This window comes from Apis mellifera, linkage group LG12, assembly GCF_003254395.2.
Source record: "Apis mellifera strain DH4 linkage group LG12, Amel_HAv3.1, whole genome shotgun sequence".
In the NCBI taxonomy this organism is placed as follows: Eukaryota; Metazoa; Arthropoda; class Insecta; order Hymenoptera; family Apidae; genus Apis; species Apis mellifera.
Window position 1 is genome coordinate 5,219,049 of NC_037649.1, and position 17,578 is coordinate 5,236,626.

The 17,578-nt window shown below is 19.7% G+C and overlaps 4 protein-coding genes and 1 non-coding gene across 10 annotated transcripts; 2 read left to right on the forward strand and 3 right to left on the reverse strand.

Annotated features, from left to right (window-relative positions):
• Positions 1-95: 95 nt before the first annotated feature.
• Positions 96-6,158, reverse strand: LOC552247 (nuclear factor NF-kappa-B p100 subunit). Of its 5 annotated transcripts, none has more exons than XM_026444177.1 (19): positions 6,069-6,158; positions 5,857-5,898; positions 5,615-5,743; positions 5,398-5,543; positions 5,090-5,250; positions 4,821-4,959; positions 4,594-4,735; positions 3,862-3,966; positions 3,641-3,752; positions 3,114-3,241; positions 2,852-3,040; positions 2,701-2,765; positions 2,326-2,571; positions 2,044-2,167; positions 1,614-1,855; positions 1,349-1,504; positions 1,140-1,256; positions 753-1,007; positions 96-673 (listed from the first exon to the last, which is right to left on the reverse strand). In XM_026444177.1, exons 1-19 carry the CDS (start codon positions 6,073-6,075, stop codon positions 569-571), a joined length of 2,610 nt encoding a protein of 869 aa, XP_026299962.1. In that variant the 5' UTR covers positions 6,076-6,158; the 3' UTR covers positions 96-568. The 5 variants fall into 5 exon arrangements, with proteins under 5 accessions (XP_026299962.1, XP_026299963.1, XP_026299961.1 ...); XM_026444178.1 differs by having other exon boundaries at positions 5,398-5,544; positions 5,619-5,743; positions 6,069-6,157; XM_026444176.1 differs by having other exon boundaries at positions 5,398-5,544; positions 5,619-5,743; positions 5,857-6,086.
• A 1,072-nt stretch (positions 6,159-7,230) lies between these two features.
• Cryl1 (lambda crystallin-like protein) lies at positions 7,231-9,627 on the forward strand. Its single transcript, NM_001135735.1, has 6 exons — positions 7,231-7,290; positions 7,895-8,082; positions 8,196-8,404; positions 8,834-8,991; positions 9,149-9,291; positions 9,354-9,627. The coding sequence occupies exons 1-6, from the start codon at positions 7,253-7,255 to the stop codon at positions 9,569-9,571; spliced, it is 954 nt and encodes a 317-aa protein (NP_001129207.1). The 5' UTR covers positions 7,231-7,252; the 3' UTR covers positions 9,572-9,627.
• Positions 9,628-10,069: 442 nt separating this feature from the next.
• On the reverse strand, positions 10,070-11,375 carry LOC724142 (60S ribosomal protein L24). Of its 2 annotated transcripts, none has more exons than XM_001119826.5 (5): positions 11,251-11,375; positions 11,052-11,127; positions 10,824-10,909; positions 10,567-10,728; positions 10,070-10,249 (listed from the first exon to the last, which is right to left on the reverse strand). In XM_001119826.5, the coding sequence occupies exons 1-5, from the start codon at positions 11,253-11,255 to the stop codon at positions 10,114-10,116; spliced, it is 465 nt and encodes a 154-aa protein (XP_001119826.1). In that variant the 5' UTR covers positions 11,256-11,375; the 3' UTR covers positions 10,070-10,113. The 2 variants fall into 2 exon arrangements, with proteins under 2 accessions (XP_001119826.1, XP_016771101.1); XM_016915612.2 differs by having other exon boundaries at positions 10,079-10,417.
• On the reverse strand, positions 10,337-10,465 carry LOC113219178. Its single transcript, XR_003305917.1, has one exon. It is a non-coding gene; the product is annotated as a small nucleolar RNA SNORA79 (small nucleolar RNA).
• A 269-nt stretch (positions 11,376-11,644) lies between the features above and the next one.
• LOC413660 (ATP-dependent RNA helicase DDX54) lies at positions 11,645-15,752 on the forward strand. The gene is made up of 11 exons (XM_397101.7): positions 11,645-11,907; positions 12,067-12,443; positions 12,524-12,839; positions 12,930-13,140; positions 13,934-14,160; positions 14,251-14,442; positions 14,526-14,661; positions 14,755-14,944; positions 15,025-15,163; positions 15,231-15,381; positions 15,473-15,752. The coding sequence occupies exons 1-11, from the start codon at positions 11,713-11,715 to the stop codon at positions 15,655-15,657; spliced, it is 2,319 nt and encodes a 772-aa protein (XP_397101.4). The 5' UTR covers positions 11,645-11,712; the 3' UTR covers positions 15,658-15,752.
• Positions 15,753-17,578: the final 1,826 nt, after the last annotated feature.

The window sequence follows — 17,578 nt, forward strand, 5'->3', positions numbered from 1 at the left end:
ACTTAAAATTGGAAGAAAAATATAATAAAACATAAACAAAATAAATGTCAACAATCTTTTTGTATAGATGTAAATAATATACTACGCGTAACAGCTGTTCTGTAAATTTCTCAATTCACACTTTATTTATAAAAAAAATTTTCTATTCTGAATATAAATACATAAATATATGTACTTAGGATATTTTCAAAAAACATTCAGTGTTGCAACATAACAAATTTTTTAAAATCTATAAAATTCGAATTTTTAAACTACAAAAATGATAGATTGGAATGATAACAAGTACATAATTTTTTGGTTAAGTAAATCGTACATATATATTATCTTATATGACAACATGATAAATCACACTAATTACTATAATTCTAAATCTTTATAAATTATTTTAATAAAAAAATTTGATTGAATTATAATAGGAAGAACATATAATTAAATATTTAAATATTTTATATTTGTGTATTCATTAAAAATTTTTATTTTATTTTTTTTTAATTTTTTTCATGTATTTTAAATGATACTGATTAGAAGTATAATATATTATAGAAATATATTTAAAAACAGATTTATTTTATGAATACATAGATACAATTTCATTTATATATTCTACTGCTTCTTTCTCTCCAATTTTTTTTAATATTATTTGTATTTCTTTCACTGATAAAGATGCTTCCACCTAACAAATTTTTTTTTATTATATAAAATTTCACAATAGTTATAATAGTATAATATTATTATTATTTATAACTACTTACATCAATATAATTTAAAAGAAATAATGATGGACTTGTTGAATTATTCTGGAATGTTTTTAACAAATATTCAACATTTAAATGTTTTGCAAGTTTTCGCCAACCTTGTGTTTTATCTAAAAGTATAGATAATTTTTCTTTATGTTCATTATTTAACCAATTTATCTCTGAATCTTCATCCTTTAATTCTAATTTTGTAGTAACTGAACACATTTCGTTTGTTGTTTCTTCATATTGTCTATTAAAAAGTTGCAAAATCTATAAAAAAAAAATATTTGATTAAAATTATATATTGTATATATTTTAATATTTAATTTAATGTTTTCATTGACTAATTTTATTTGAATTTATTTATTGTAAAATAATATATATGAATATAATAATAATTACATCTGGTTTATTTTTAGCCAAATCAAATGATGATTGTCCAATAACTTCATCTGCTTTTTCATCTTCTGCATCTACTTCAACTTTTATTTTGATATGAGACTCTTTCTTTTTATCTAGCTATTAAAGAAATTTCATAAAAAATATATTTTGAATCAATAATTAAAAAAATTAAAAAAATTATATAAAAAAAAATAAAAAAAATAATGTACATTATTTGATTCTCGATTATGATTTCGAATATGTGGATCTGCACCATGTTGTAGTAATAATGCACATAATTCTTTTGCTTCAACTCCCGTATATACAACTGCAGTATGTAAAGCAGTATTTCCACTCAAGTTTCTTTTATTTACAGATATATTTGTCTGTAAATAATAATATATTTATATTAAAAATAGATAATTATATTTATATATATATATAAATAGATAATCTTTGTATAATTGGATAATTTCTATTAAAATATTAAATAACCTTTTTAAGTAAATATTCAACTATATTCGTATGTCCACCTTCAACAGCTATATGTAATGCTGTTCGACCATAAAACCTATCAGTATTATTTACATCTACACCTGCATGAATAAGTGAGCACACAGCATCATATGACCCTGCTTTTGCTGCAAGATGTAGTGGCATCCATCCATCATTGTATGCTTCAATGTCAGTTCTTTTTTCGAATAATAACACATCAACACATGCACCAGCTTCAGGAACTAAAATGAATTACATTAAAATAATTAAATGTGTATTTGAAAAATTTTTTAAGAAAAACTTTTTCCTAAATTATGTAGATATTCTTTCTTATATTTCTTTTTTATTATTTTATTTTATTTATTAAAATTTATTTTAATATCGTGTTTTTAATTGAATTTATATTTTATTTTTCAATAATTCAATTTACTTTTTACAGCTGTATGTAATGCAGAAAATCCATGATCATCTGTTCGATTTGGATCAGCTCCAAGCATAAGTAATGCTTTTGTTATTTCTGGTTGATTTTGTAAAATAGCATAATGCAATGGAGTCTAAACAAAAAATTATCTATTCATTAAAATATATTAAATATGTAATAAAAATATTCTTATATATAAATTAATTTAAAATGAATATAAAATATTTAATAAATAAATTAAATAAAAATTAAAGTAAATAAAAAGAAAATAAATTTTTAGAAAATATTTACTTTTCCAGAACTATTTTGTCCATTAACGATTGCTTTACAATCTTTATTAGAACTTATTAACATTAAAAAGTATTTCACGATATCTCGTTGACCATATCGAAGTGCTGCATGCAATGGAGAATCTCCATATGTCGATCGATCTTTAAATAATTTTTGAATATATTCTTCTACATTTTTTAAATCCATTTTCATGTATTGTATAACTTTAGTAAGTACATTTTTAGCAAACATAATATCATCTTGATTCTAATAAAAGGAGGATTATTCATTCAATATTATTTATTTATATATTATTAAAAATATTATGTAAATAATATTTGCAAAAATATATATAAATTAATTAATATATAAATTAAAAATAAAAAAAATATTTACTTGCACAGTTGAAGGACCATCAGTAATTAGCATATTTTCTTCATTATCAAAGAATTTTAAATAATCTACAAAAAAAATGTAAATCAAATTTTTTAAAATAAATTTTATATTTAAGATGTAAAAAATTGTAAAGAAATTGTAATTGACTTACTGTCGACATCCATATTTTTAAGAAATTCTTTGCATTTTGGTGATGTAATACCTTCGGATAATATTTTTTTTATTTCTGTAGAATTATTTAAAATATCTGATATATTTTCATTTTCACTATAATTAGAAATTGGTAATATAAATGATAATTCTGAGCTTCCAGAATGAGATATTCGTTGTCGTTTTCTACCTATAAACATATTTATAAGGTTTAAGCTTTAAATTTCCTTTAAATTTATAATATATATATATATATAATTTACCTATAATTCTATCACTTGGTTTATAAGTAAACTTTACTGGTTCAGAACAATCTCCATCAGATGGTCGTTCTAATTGTATAAAAACTTCTTTTGGTGTAGTAATATTAAGATCTCTATATGGTGGAGTTCTATAAAAAAATTTTAAAATTATATATATTGATATTAATTAAAATAATTATATCAATATATTATTGAAAACTTGGTAATAGTTATTAAAATTTCTTTTATAAAAATCATGTCCAAATAAATACAAAAAATTTAATATTATGTTAAAAAAATAATATTATGTTATGACAATATGTATCTAAATAATATTGAATTGTATAAGTTGAAATATTTTAATAATTGGAAAAATAAATATCAACTTAAATTGATAATATCTGTTTCTATTCTTAACTATTATTATAGAAATCATAAAAAAAATAAAATAATTGATAATATTAAGAAAATCTTTTATAACATTATATTTATTTTTTATAATCATTAAAAAAATATAAAGATTATCTATTTTTAATATATTATTATACCGAAATACAATAGCATATTGATGATGAACATCCAATTCTGAAAAGCGTCCATAATCACACCAAATTTCATAATCATCCTCATTTAATTCGAAAAATTTTACTTTAATATTTTCTGTAATAAAAAATATTAAATTAATTATTGTATAAATAAAAGTATTAAATTAATAATAACTGTTTTTTATATTTTGAACATATACATTAATAAATTGTTAATAAATTACTTTTTCCAACTTTCTCTACAAGTATAAATACTTCTTCAGCTCCTTCAACACTGCTAGTATGTTTATCAATTCTGCATATTTTAAGTTCTCCTGTTAATGCACTTTCTGTAAAATTATATATATTTAAAATTTTTATATTTTTAATATTTTACATATTTAAAATTTTTTTTTGTTATTTTTTTGAAATTATTTTCTTGAAATTATAAATCATTTTATATTAAATCAATCACTTTTACACTTACTTGATGTCTATGATTTTATTTAAATTGAAATATATTTTAATCTATTTAAAATAAAAATAATAATAAAATAGAAAAATTGTAAATTATTTCAATGATTTTAGAAAATTAAAAAAATATAATCTTATAATATATAATCTTATAATTATTAGTTTTTGTTGATTTTTACAAAAAATTTCTTAAAAATTTTTATAAAAACTTCATAAAAATTTTTATCTTATCAATTATTAAATAGAAATTTTTTTCTTTTTTTGATTTTAATCATAGAAAATTTTTTATTTTTTGTTAGTTATTTATTCTAATAGTATCAATAATTTTATCTTTTTTGATAAAAGAAAATTCTATGAATTAACAATATAATGATTTCATATCTCTTATATATATATTATAACAAATTTGAATTAAATCTCATTAAATATGTAGATATATATAGATTATTTTATAACAAATCATGAAATTATTTATATCTAAATAAACTTATTTTTTTACTTACTGAGATTATTAATAGGATGTGAATATATAGGATTTGTTATTGGTCTCATAATTTCATTTTGATCCAAGATAAATGCTTGAAAGCATAATGCAACACTATTCAAATTCACATATTTTTGATAGCGATCTGCATCAGATTTAATCTTTAAAATAAAATGATTATTTGATTTAAGACTTAATTACAATATGACTATTAAATGATAATTAATAAATGATAAAATAAAATACATGTGCTTCTTCTATAGTACTAAGAGTAGCATTTATATTTTCGCGTTTCTTTATTTCCAAAGTATTTCTTTTAATCTTTCTTATAAGTTCATCTCTAATATACTTTTTTGCTGTATGTATAATTGCCATTCCATGAAATCTAAATAACATATTAATGATAAATAAATAAAATAAAATAGAAAATAAGGATAGAATAATAAATATAATTAATAATTTAATTTTAATAAATCTTAATTTTATAAAATTAATGAATAAATATTATAGCATACGTTGCAACATATTCATTTTCTGCAGATACTTTAACATCATGTGGATCATCACAATCCAGACCATCTCTATGAACTAATTTATGAGGATGAGGAATTCTTTGATGTTCATCAGATGTAACTAATGTACATCGTATTATTGCATTATCTGGATATTTATGTAACTATATAAAATATCAAAGTTATTTATTTATTATATAACTTTTAAAAATTCAAAATTATTTTACTAATATTAAATAATTATTAATAAATTATATATTATTATAATATCAAATAATGTCAAATAATTATTATTATAATTATATACATACTTGTACTGTTGGTGCATTTTTACGACGATTATTATTATTACTTGAACCCATTAAACTTCCATGTGTTCCTACCATTTCTGACTTATATCGAAATCTAAATTTATCTACTGGTTGTTCCAAAATTGTTATATATGGTGTTTCAATAACTTAAAGAAAAATAATAAAATATATTTTATAATACTTTAATATAAAGAAAATTAAATATTACAAAATATACTTATTGCATTCTTTAATGATAAAAATTCAGAATCTGATAATGGTGACAATACAGTAGACATAGGTGAATTAATACTTGTTGTTGCTTGAGATCCATGCAAAGGACTACAAATATCTTGATTGTTCATTGCTTAAAAAAAATGATATATATTTTTTATTTATTATTGTAAAATGTCACTACTTTGTAAAATATTTGTTTAAAATAAAATTAATTATAAAAATTAAAAACAAATTGATAATTACCATATCCATAAGAAAAAAAGTTTTGGTCTTCAGAAATAGATTCTAAAGTTGTATAATTCTCGTAAATTTCAGGCATTATGTTATTAGAAAATTATCACACAATTCAAATATTTATTAGAAATAATTAACATATTAGATATTAAAAAATTATATAAAAAATATAAAAATAAAACAAACTTTGAGTACAACTTTTACGACGTTCATGTACTCACCGAACATCAAAATTATTTATTCTAATAATACGTCAGCATATATAACCTTGATCAGATATGATAGGTTTTTCCCCGTATAAAAACTAATTCTAAAAATTAATTTTCCGCAAAAATATTAATATTAACAATCTGTTAAATCCTGTTGAATCAATTCTAATGTTAAGTTCAATATATTTTATATGAATTCTTAATTTTATATAAAGTCTAATAATTAGATATTAGAAATAATTAGATAATAAATAATTAAATATCGATTAATATTTAATTTACAAATAAAATAAATGAATATCTTTTGATTAAAGTTTAGATTATTTATTTTTTATGTATTTTTTTATTAGTTATTTGGATTTTGATGAGTTTTAAAAAATATTAATTTTAAAAAATAATTATTAATTTTAAAAAAAATTTAATTTTAAAAATTTATATTGTTAAAAATTATAAATTATAAATATAATCCAATATTAATATAAATTTTCGTAATTCATAAAGCTATACTTGTAAATGAAATATAAATCAAACTTGTTTTCAATAAATAAAAATTTAATTAGAAATTAATTTTCTGTGGAATATTTCTATATATGATTAAAAATCTCATTATCTATAGTTTTACGAATATGATATACTTTATTTATATAATCATCGATTCGATTCAATAAACAATTCAGTAAACATATAAATGATAGTCATTTTTAAAAATATATAATTAATAAATATATAATAAAAATATATAATAATAAAATATATAATAAAAATATATAATTAAATATATATAATTTTTAATATTATGAATTCCAATTTTAAAATTCATATCTTTGGATTTTATTCATCAAGATCTATCAATAGTTAAAAGAAATAAATAATTAAAATTTTTTAACTATTTATTTTTAATTTATTTCTTTCATTCAATTTTCTATACATAAATATATATATATACAAAAATTCCAAATAATAGCTATCAAACATAATCGAATTTAATTATAATCATAGTTTACAAAATCGATGATGGAATTATCTTATAAGTACACACACACACACATATATATATATATCATATATATTATGAGATAAGAATGCAAGTTACATACTAAATATATAGTGACGAATAACATACAATTATTAACACTTTAAGTACGAACTTCATGCAGTAAACTTTATATTGTAAAGTGATATTCAGACAGCCAACGATGTCGTTTAAGAATGAAAAAATTGGTATAATTGGCAGGTAATAAAATTTAATTAAATATAAAGTAATTAAAAATATTAATTAGTTTTTATTTAAAAATAATTTATACATATTTATATCATTTCATGTTATTATAATAAAATTATTTTTAACAAGCAATAATTATTCAATTTATTTTATAAAGTTATTAAACATTTTTATATATTTTATAATTTTATATTTAATATTATGTATAATATATTAATTATATAATATATGCATATAATAAAATAAATTTTTTAATAAACATACACAATTATAAATTTAAAAAAAAAGTTATTTATAAAAAAAACTAAGAATTATATTTATATATAACATAATCTAAAAATTATTTGAAATTATAATTCGTTTAAAAATTTTATTACTGATACCCTTAAATTGATAAGATAATAGCAGAAAAATTAAATAGTAAACAACAGAGAATTATATAAAATTTTCTTTTCACATTAATAATATATTGAACATAACATAATACTATATATTTATATATGAAATCTAAAATTTAACTTAATACAATTTATAATAACAAATTAATATAAAAATTATAATAATATTGAAAATATTAATTCAATTTAAAATATAATAACAATATAATTTATTTTAGTGGTTTAATTGGTCGCAGTTGGTCAATGCTTTTTGCTAGTGTAGGATATGAAGTAATTATTTATGACATTGTAAAGGAACAAATCACTCGAGCTCTTGAAGATATACATCAACAATTAAAGCATCTTGAAAATAGCGGTCTTTTGAGAGGTTCACTTACCGCGGAACAACAATTTAAATTGATTAAAGGTTCATATACATGTATAATTATTCATAAAATTTATATTATATAATATAATTCAAAAACAATATTAAATAATTCAAAACATATATTATTAATTAATTTAATTAATTATTAACAGGATCAACTAACTTAATCGAAGTTGTAAAAGGTGTTAAACTAATACAAGAATGTGTGCCAGAAAATTTACCATTAAAACTTAAACTTTATAATGAACTCGATAACTTAGTTGATGATAAAGTTATTTTATCTTCTTCAACATCTACTTTTCGTCCCTCTTTATTAAGCGAAAATTTAAAACATCGTGAACAAGTTATTGTATCACACCCGGTATGTATACTGCATGTTACTAAATTATAATATATATAAGTATATATAATATGATAAGAATAATATAATTATGTATAATCAATATTCGTATATATCATAAATATTCATATATAATTAAATCAAATCATAATTTCAAATTAATAGGAAATAAATCAAAGTTTTATGAAATAAAATAGTTTCAAGTGATGCATATATATACCTCTTGATACATTATTCAAAACAAATTAATTTTATCTATAATAAAATTTTCTTATACTATTACTTTATATTATTCTTTATATTTTTACTATTTTAAATTGATATTTATGATTGATATTATTAATTATAAAATGTATATCAAATAAATGTATAAACAATCCGTATAAACAAATTCTTTCAACTTAAAAATTTTATAAAAATAAACGACTAATTATATTATTTTAAATATAGGTAAATCCTCCGTATTATGTACCACTTGTAGAAATTGTGCCAGCTCCTTGGACTCGTGCTGAAATACCATTGCAAGTGAAAGCTATTATGACTGAAATAGGTCAAACACCTGTTGTACTAACTAGAGAAATTGATGGTTTTGTGCTTAATCGAATACAGTAATGTAACATTTTTACAATATGAACTTTTTTTAAATTTTTTTTAAATTTATAATCTTCATTTTTTATTTTTTATATATTTATCGAAAATATTATATAATATGTAATATAAAATATATAATATATAAATAATATATAAAAATATTGTTTATTTTAGATATGCAATTTTAAATGAAGCATGGAGATTAGTTGCTGACGGAATATTAAATGCGAAAGATGTAGACGCAGTTATGAGTGAAGGTCTTGGAATGCGATATGCATTTCTTGGTGCATTTGAAGCGGCGCATTTAAATGCAGAAGGTATATATAAATTCTTAAAAAACAAAATAATTTATTAAATCATTTAATTGCATTTTTTTCAGGAATGAAAAAATATTGTGAAACATATAAAAACTCAATTTATGATGTAAGTATGACATTTGGTCCAGTTCCTAAATTTGAGGGAGAAATGGCAGAAAAAATTAGCAATGAATTAAATGAGATGTGTCCATTAGAAAAATTAAAAGAAAGACGTATATGGAGAGATGATGCTTTGACAAAATTATCTTTATTAAAAAAAGAATTGAATAAGAAAAAATAAAAAAAATTATTATATTAAAATGTTGAAATTGTTTATTAATTAAATAAAATTGTAACAAATATAATGTAATTAAAAGTTTTGTGTGAAATTTTTATTGAATCTCATTAACAATTTGATTTTTAGACTCACGAGACTTTTATTTGAATTTTCAAAATTAGCTCTTTTTTTTAAATATTTATTTATTAAGAAATAAAATCTTAAGTTTTGATTTTTAAGTTTTTCAAACTTAGAATTCGATTGTTATTAATTAAATAAAAATAAATTTATATCATTACAATATTTTCATTTTCGTTAAGTTTTTAATTTATGCAAATTATTTTTTGAATTTCGAATTATAAAAATAATAAATTTCAAGAATCAAAATTTTTTAAATTGCAAAAAATTTTAAGTTTCGAATAGCCTTGTTTTTGAGTATTTTTAAAATAAAAATTAAAATATCTTAATATTTCGTATTTTAATTGATGAAAATATTGTTTGGAAATTGAAATAAAAAATAAATTATTTAAATATAAAGTATCTTTTTATTTATACAATGCTAAAATTTAACGTTTTCCTCCAACACGTGGAGCTGATTTTTGTGTTATTTTTGCAGCTTTATGTTTTGGAATAGCCTTTGTTTTAGGAGGTACAACTGCTTTCTTTGTTGCTTTTGCAGCTTTCTTTTGTTCCTTTGCAGCTCTAAAATAGAATTTATTTAACATATATATATTTTAATAAATATAATAACATAAGATGTGTACATATAATAATATCTATATGTATAAGATTTGTATGAACCCGCAAAAGCCAGACAGTGCAATGAATATAACAATTCTGGGTGAAGCAATTCATTTATTTTAAGACATTCTGAAATCAAACATGAAATGAAATATCATATCTAAGGAACAGATGTCTATAAAATTTTTTCATTGTGTAATTAATCTTTGTGATTAAATTGAATGATATAATTGTGATATAAATCGAGATAAAAGTTTAAGTTTTGGAACTATACTTACTTAATAGCTTGTTCTCTCTGTGCTTTACGAATTTCTGGTTTCATATTACGTTTTGCTAAAATATCTGTAAGAGATGCACCTACAATAGCACGTTGAAATTTTTGAGTACGTCTTGTTCTTTTTTTTGCTTGTTCTTCTTCTTGTCCTTTTTTATGTTTTCGTCTATAATATTAAATTATATTTTATAAGATTAATAAAAGGTTAGCTTTTATTATTAGAAAAAACTTAAAAACTTAAAAAATTAGAAATAAATATACCTATATAATACAGTCCACGTGACTTTTCTTGGATTACGTCTCATTAAATGTGCGGATTCACATTTTGAATTCAAGAAAGTGAATGTCTAAAAAAATATAAAGGTTATAAAGATATCAAACAAATAAGAAAATAAAAATTAATAAATACTAATAACGAGAATTTAAGAAAAAATAAGAAAAATATTAATAATAAGAATTTAAGAAAAAATAATTAACTATTAAACATACTTTTCCATCCACTTTTACCATGGTTTTACCATGACCGGGATATATTTTATATCCACTATATGCACAAAGTCCGATCCTGAAAAGATTAATACAATATTTATTATAAATATTTTAATAGTATATTCTTGCAATATATTGAAATAATTTTTTATGATTGCATTTAATTTAATAGATATACTTTTCAAAAACTTCCACTTACTTCATGTTCAATTATCAAGAAAAGACGGATTCCACAAAAATGGCTGACTTCACCATATATACAATATGGTGGAATTTATATTAAATAGTACCAATTCTTTAAAATTAAATTTTATATTTAATAATATTAAATATATTAGTGAATAAGTTAAATGTATCTAATATAAATATTTTAAATAGAAATATCTATAAATTTTTATAATATAGATAGTTTTATGAAATTAAAGATATTGGCTATAAATTTCTTTTAATTACATATAACAAAGAAGACAATTATTTTTTGATAATAATTATAAAATGAATTTTTATTTAATGCTATACAATAAAAGTTTTTATAATAATTATTAAATTAAAAATATTTACAATATATTTAAAGTTATTATAGTTATAAAAAATCACGTGCTTTTATATTTTTAAGGTTAATATTTATATGTGTATTGTTATCAAATTGTAAATCTCGAAAATGAAAAATACAAATATTGTGGGATTTGCTGATCCAAAAGAAATAAGTGATAACGACGAAGAAAATGAAATTAATGATATTAAGAAAAAAGTATATAAAAAATCAGGAGGATTTCAATCTATGGCTCTTAGTTTTCCTATATTAAAAGGAATATTGAAGCGTGGATATAAAATACCAACACCTATACAAAGAAAGGTAAACTGATTTTAATCAAAATAAATGAATAATATTATTTATAATTGGCATATAATAATATAATAAATTATTTTTTATTTTATTATATTGTAATTTATTATGTTTGTATGATTACTATTGTATGATTATTTTAATATAAAATACGTAATGTTTTTATAGACAATTCCTTTAGCTTTAGAAGGTCGTGATATAGTAGCCATGGCTAGAACAGGTAGTGGAAAGACTGCTTGTTTTTTAATTCCTTTATTTGAAAAACTTAAAATAAGACAAGCAAAAGTTGGTGCAAGAGCTTTAATTTTATCACCTACTAGAGAACTAGCATTACAGACATTGAAGTTCATAAAAGAATTAGGCAGATTTACAGGATTAAAAGCAACTATAATTTTGGGTGGTGATAATATGGAAAATCAATTTAGTGCAATTCATGGAAATCCTGATATATTAATAGCAACACCAGGAAGATTTTTACATATATGCATAGAAATGGATTTACAATTAAATAATATAGAATATGTAGTCTTTGATGAAGCTGATAGGTGAATATTTATATATATATTTATGTTTCTTTAAATTATAATTTTTTTTATTAAATTAATTTATAAATTATATTATATAGATTATTTGAAATGGGTTTTGGTGAACAAATTAATGAAATTATAAATAGATTACCAGAATCAAGACAAACATTATTATTTTCTGCAACATTACCTAAACTTTTAGTAGATTTTGCAAAGATTGGTTTAAATGATCCTGTTTTATTACGTTTAGATGTAGAAAATAAAATACCAGAACAATTAACACTTTCATTTATAATATGTCGACCAGAACAAAAATTAGCAATATTGTTATGTTTATTAAAAAATATTATTAAAAATAATACTCAAACAGTAATATTTGCTGCAACAATGCATCATGTTGAATATATTCATCAGGTATAAAATTGATATTTGCAATTAATATTAATTATTGCAATTTAATATTAATATATTATTTTATATATAATAATCATATTTCATTAATAGATATTAGAAAAAGCAGGAATTTCTAATACATATATTTATTCAAATTTGGATGCATCAGCTCGAAAAATAAATGCAGCTAAATTTCAAACTAATAAAGTCCATGTTTTAATAGTAACAGATGTTGCAGCACGAGGTTTAGATATTCCACATTTAGATAATGTAATTAATTTTAATTTTCCTGCAAAGTCAAAACTTTTTGTACATAGAGTAGGTAAGTAAATGTTTTAAATTGGATGTTAATTTATAGACTAAAACATATAATTAAATATTTGAATTATTTTGTAAGTAATAATTTTAGTGAAAAATGTTTGAGATAAAAATTGATCGATTTCAAGCAAAATATAATTTGATATAAAAAATGATTTTTTATAACTGGATGCAGTAAAAGACATGAAAATGAAGATTGTAAATGATTATAAATTTTTAAATGAAATTATATATTTTTTAATATTTTAATACATTAATATCATTACTTTAAAAAAAATCATTGAATTTATAATAAAAAATTAATAATTAAGAAGATATTTTAATTTGAATTGTAAAACTTATTATTATATGTAAAAAAAAGCATAAAGAGAAAAATTTGCATATTTCTTATTTCTGTTATAAAAAATTTTGTAAAAATTAAGTTAAAATATCTTTTAATTTTTAATGGTTTCTTTTATATTCTTTTATGAGTTAAAACTTTTTCTTAGTATATTTTCAGCATATATTATCAATTAAAATAGATGACAGAATAAAAAATATGTATTTCTGTTTTAGAAAAATAAACTTAATCTTCATATATGCTCTATGTAATTATAAAAAAATATTTATATTAAATTATATAAAATTATATTTTTCATTCATTTTTATTAAATTATTATTTATAGAGTAATGAATTGGCTCCAGTTATATATCTTCTCTCATATAATATAATTAATATATATAAAAATATATATAATAATAATTATATATTATAATATAATAAAATATGTATCTTATGTATTATTCATATTATGTAGGTCGTTGTGCACGAGCAGGTCGTACTGGTACTGCATACAATATTGTTAGTCCGGATGAATATGCTTATTTGCTAGATTTACATCTTTTTCTTGGACGTTCATTACATATTGTACCACCTTCTGGATCCATACAAAATACAGATGGTATTATTGGTAAATTGCCACAAGCAATGATAGAAGAAGAACTTGTAGAATTAATAAATTGGCACAATTGTTCCACAGATCTTGTATGTATTTTAATATAATTATATTTTAGTATAATTATTTAAAAAAATATTAATGATTTTATATTTCTATTTTGTTAAATTTATACATAGAAAAATATGGAAAAAGTTTGTAATAATGCATATAAACAATATATTCGATCAAGACCTGCAGCATCATCAGAAAGTATTAAAAGAGTAAAGGATTTACATATAAGTGAAGCAGGAGTTATACCAGAATATTCTGATGTTTCTTCAAATACTATGAATTTATTATCAAAAATAGTAAATTACAGACCACAAGGAGTATGTATGTTATAAAATTTGTATTAATTACATCATAATTATATAGTTATATATTATTTAATTTTTAAATATAAATATTCCAGACAATATTTGAAATTGGAGCAAAGACATCCTCTATTGATTATCAAGTTATGAAAAAAAAACGTACATTACACAAAGAAAATATTTTAAATTTTCGCAGAAAAGTAAATGAATTAAAAATTAAAAAAAAATCGGAAGGTAAATACAAATTTTAATAAATGAATTATTTAATACAAATTTCATAAATTAAATAAAGATTTGTAATCTAATAATTGAAAGTATATATTATAGATTTATCAAGAACAGTGGATCTTCCATCAAGTACAAATGATGAAATTAATACAGCATTTAATACAATTGTGTTTCCAAAAAAAAGAAATCTCGATGATTTATATAAACCTAAAAAAAAAAAACGATCAGTAATACGAGATGAAGAATTTTTCATTCCATATTACGCTCCCGATAAACATACAGAAGAAGGGTAAATTTTTAATAATAAAATAAATATTTTTATTGCAAATATTTAATTATATTTAATTATATTTAATTATATTCTTACAGTTTAGCAGTTAATTCTTTTAATACGGAAGCAGAAAAAGTGCAAATGGATTTAACTGCTGATAATGAAGAATCTCAACGATTACAAGCACAAATTAAAAAATGGGATCGTAAAAAAAAGAAAATAATTACTATTAACAATGTACGTAATTTGAAATTATTAATAAATTTATAAAAAATAAAATACTCAAAAGAAAGATTTTTTTCAGGAACAAAATGTTCGTAAAATACGAACAGAGTCTGGAGTTTGGATACCTGCTAGTTATAAATCAAATCGTTATTCAACTTGGAAAGAAAAAAGCAAAGTTGATGTTACAAATGATGATAACAGTGAAGAAGAATCTTCACAAATACAGAAATGTATGTATAAATGTCATTTGGATTATTTAATAGTATGTATTAGCATATGCATGATATATATATATAAATATAAATTTTCTATATATTTTAGTGAAAACAATAGCTAATACACATTGGGCACGACACAATCAAAAGATAAAAGAAAAAATTAAAAGAAATAATGAATTGAAGCGGCCAGAACAAATTCTAAAAGCACGTAAATTGCTTGATCAAAGACGTAAAAGAAACGGTCGAAAAAATAAAAGAAGTCAGAGAAATAATGGAAAGAAACATTAGAAACAACTTATCATATTTATATATATGTTTCAAATATGTTTCAAAAATTAAGAATATATTTTATAATATAAGAAATAAATATTTCATCATGTATATCTCTTTCATTTTTCTTTCTTTTTATATAATTTTAAAAAAATAATATTTATAAAAATAATATTTGCTTTTTAACAAGATTTTGAACTTCAAGGAAAAAAAGATTAGGTTATTCAAAATTAAAAATAATATTGTAATAACTTTTCATCACGAAATGATTATGAAGTATTATACAATTTGAGATTTCTATTGCATCATTGTCAATTTTCTTGCGTAATTGTTGGTTTCTTCGTCGGAAGCTTATTACTTGGAATTGGAGGTAGTTTTCTGCGAAATGATGGAAGCCTCAGAAAATTATACAGACTAAGAAGAACGTTTTTTTATGGAAAAAATAAATTTTATATATATATAAAATTATCTTATTCTATATTAAATAACTTATAAAAACTCTAAAATACAATTATTTTTGAAATAAAAATTTTATTATTCATATAAAAACAATTAATCATTTTATATCTTAAAAATAAAATGACAATTTTATACTACAAATGAATTAATTTAATCATAGGTGTAATATGATATTACATCTATAATTGATGTTTTTGTATTGTTTTACAAATATTGTTTTTACAAGTATAAATTTCGAGTACTGCAAAATATATGATATATCGATATTAAATATTATAATATGATACATATAATATGAATTAAATATATAATTTTGCTTTATAAACGATGAAAAGTATATTTTATCTTTAAATTTATTATTTGTTTTATTATTTATATAATAAATTGATATTATTTTTCAATCGAGGCTAGCAATGTTAGATGAAGTTAAAAAAAATACAAATATTATAATATTGTATGAGTTCATGAGTTAAATTCGCGAGATGATAACTAGTTTGATAGTTTTAATGAGAAATATGAATAATAATAATATGAATATAAAATATTAATGTTGATCATTCCTCGTTATTTTTCAAAAATACATTTATATATATTTTTAATTATTTTAAATTTGATTTAAATTATAATTTAAGTAATATCAAAAATAATTATAATCGGTATGCTTAAAAAATATTGGACATATGTATCATGTCAATCAATTTGTATTTATTTTTTATATTAAACAAATTAATATTTTTATTTGATATTAGAAACAATATAAGTTTTATTGCATAATTTTTATTAATAATATTGTTATCTAAGTTATATTCTTTTATTAAATTTGTTAATCATTGATAAGATTGCAAGAATATAAATATAAGTATACATGAAAATAAGATTATTTTAATAATTATTCACTGAAATATTGATCGATACAAATTATGCAGTTCAGATATTCACCTAGGGCAAGGTCACAAGTCATTTGCATAATCACTTTAAAAATTTACTTTAAATGTTTATTAATTTACTTTAAATTGGTTCTTTAAATTTCTTTTATATAATTTTAATTAAACTGAAAAAATATATAATTTGAATAAAATAATGATATCAATTAAATGACAAAAAAATATAAAAAATGTATAAATTTCAATAAAATCCTATGATTCTTATTTAATGATCGAATAAAAATCTTTAAAAATTTAATTTTTTAAAGAATTCAGTATCGAGAAATATTTCATTTGTCGATTATCAAAATATTAAGATTTTTCATCAAAAACTAATAAATTTTTATAGGAATGAATTTATTAGTTGCTTCTTAATCGAGAATTCATGCCAAGATGATCACAGCGGTTGTTTGATCACAATTTCGATGACACCAATTGTGAAAATAAGTCTATTCGTAACCAGATGGTCACGTCTACGATCTACCGTTTAGTACTCATACTGTTAGTGACTGTTTCTTATCTACGTCATATGATTAAAAATAAAAGTTACTACTCAA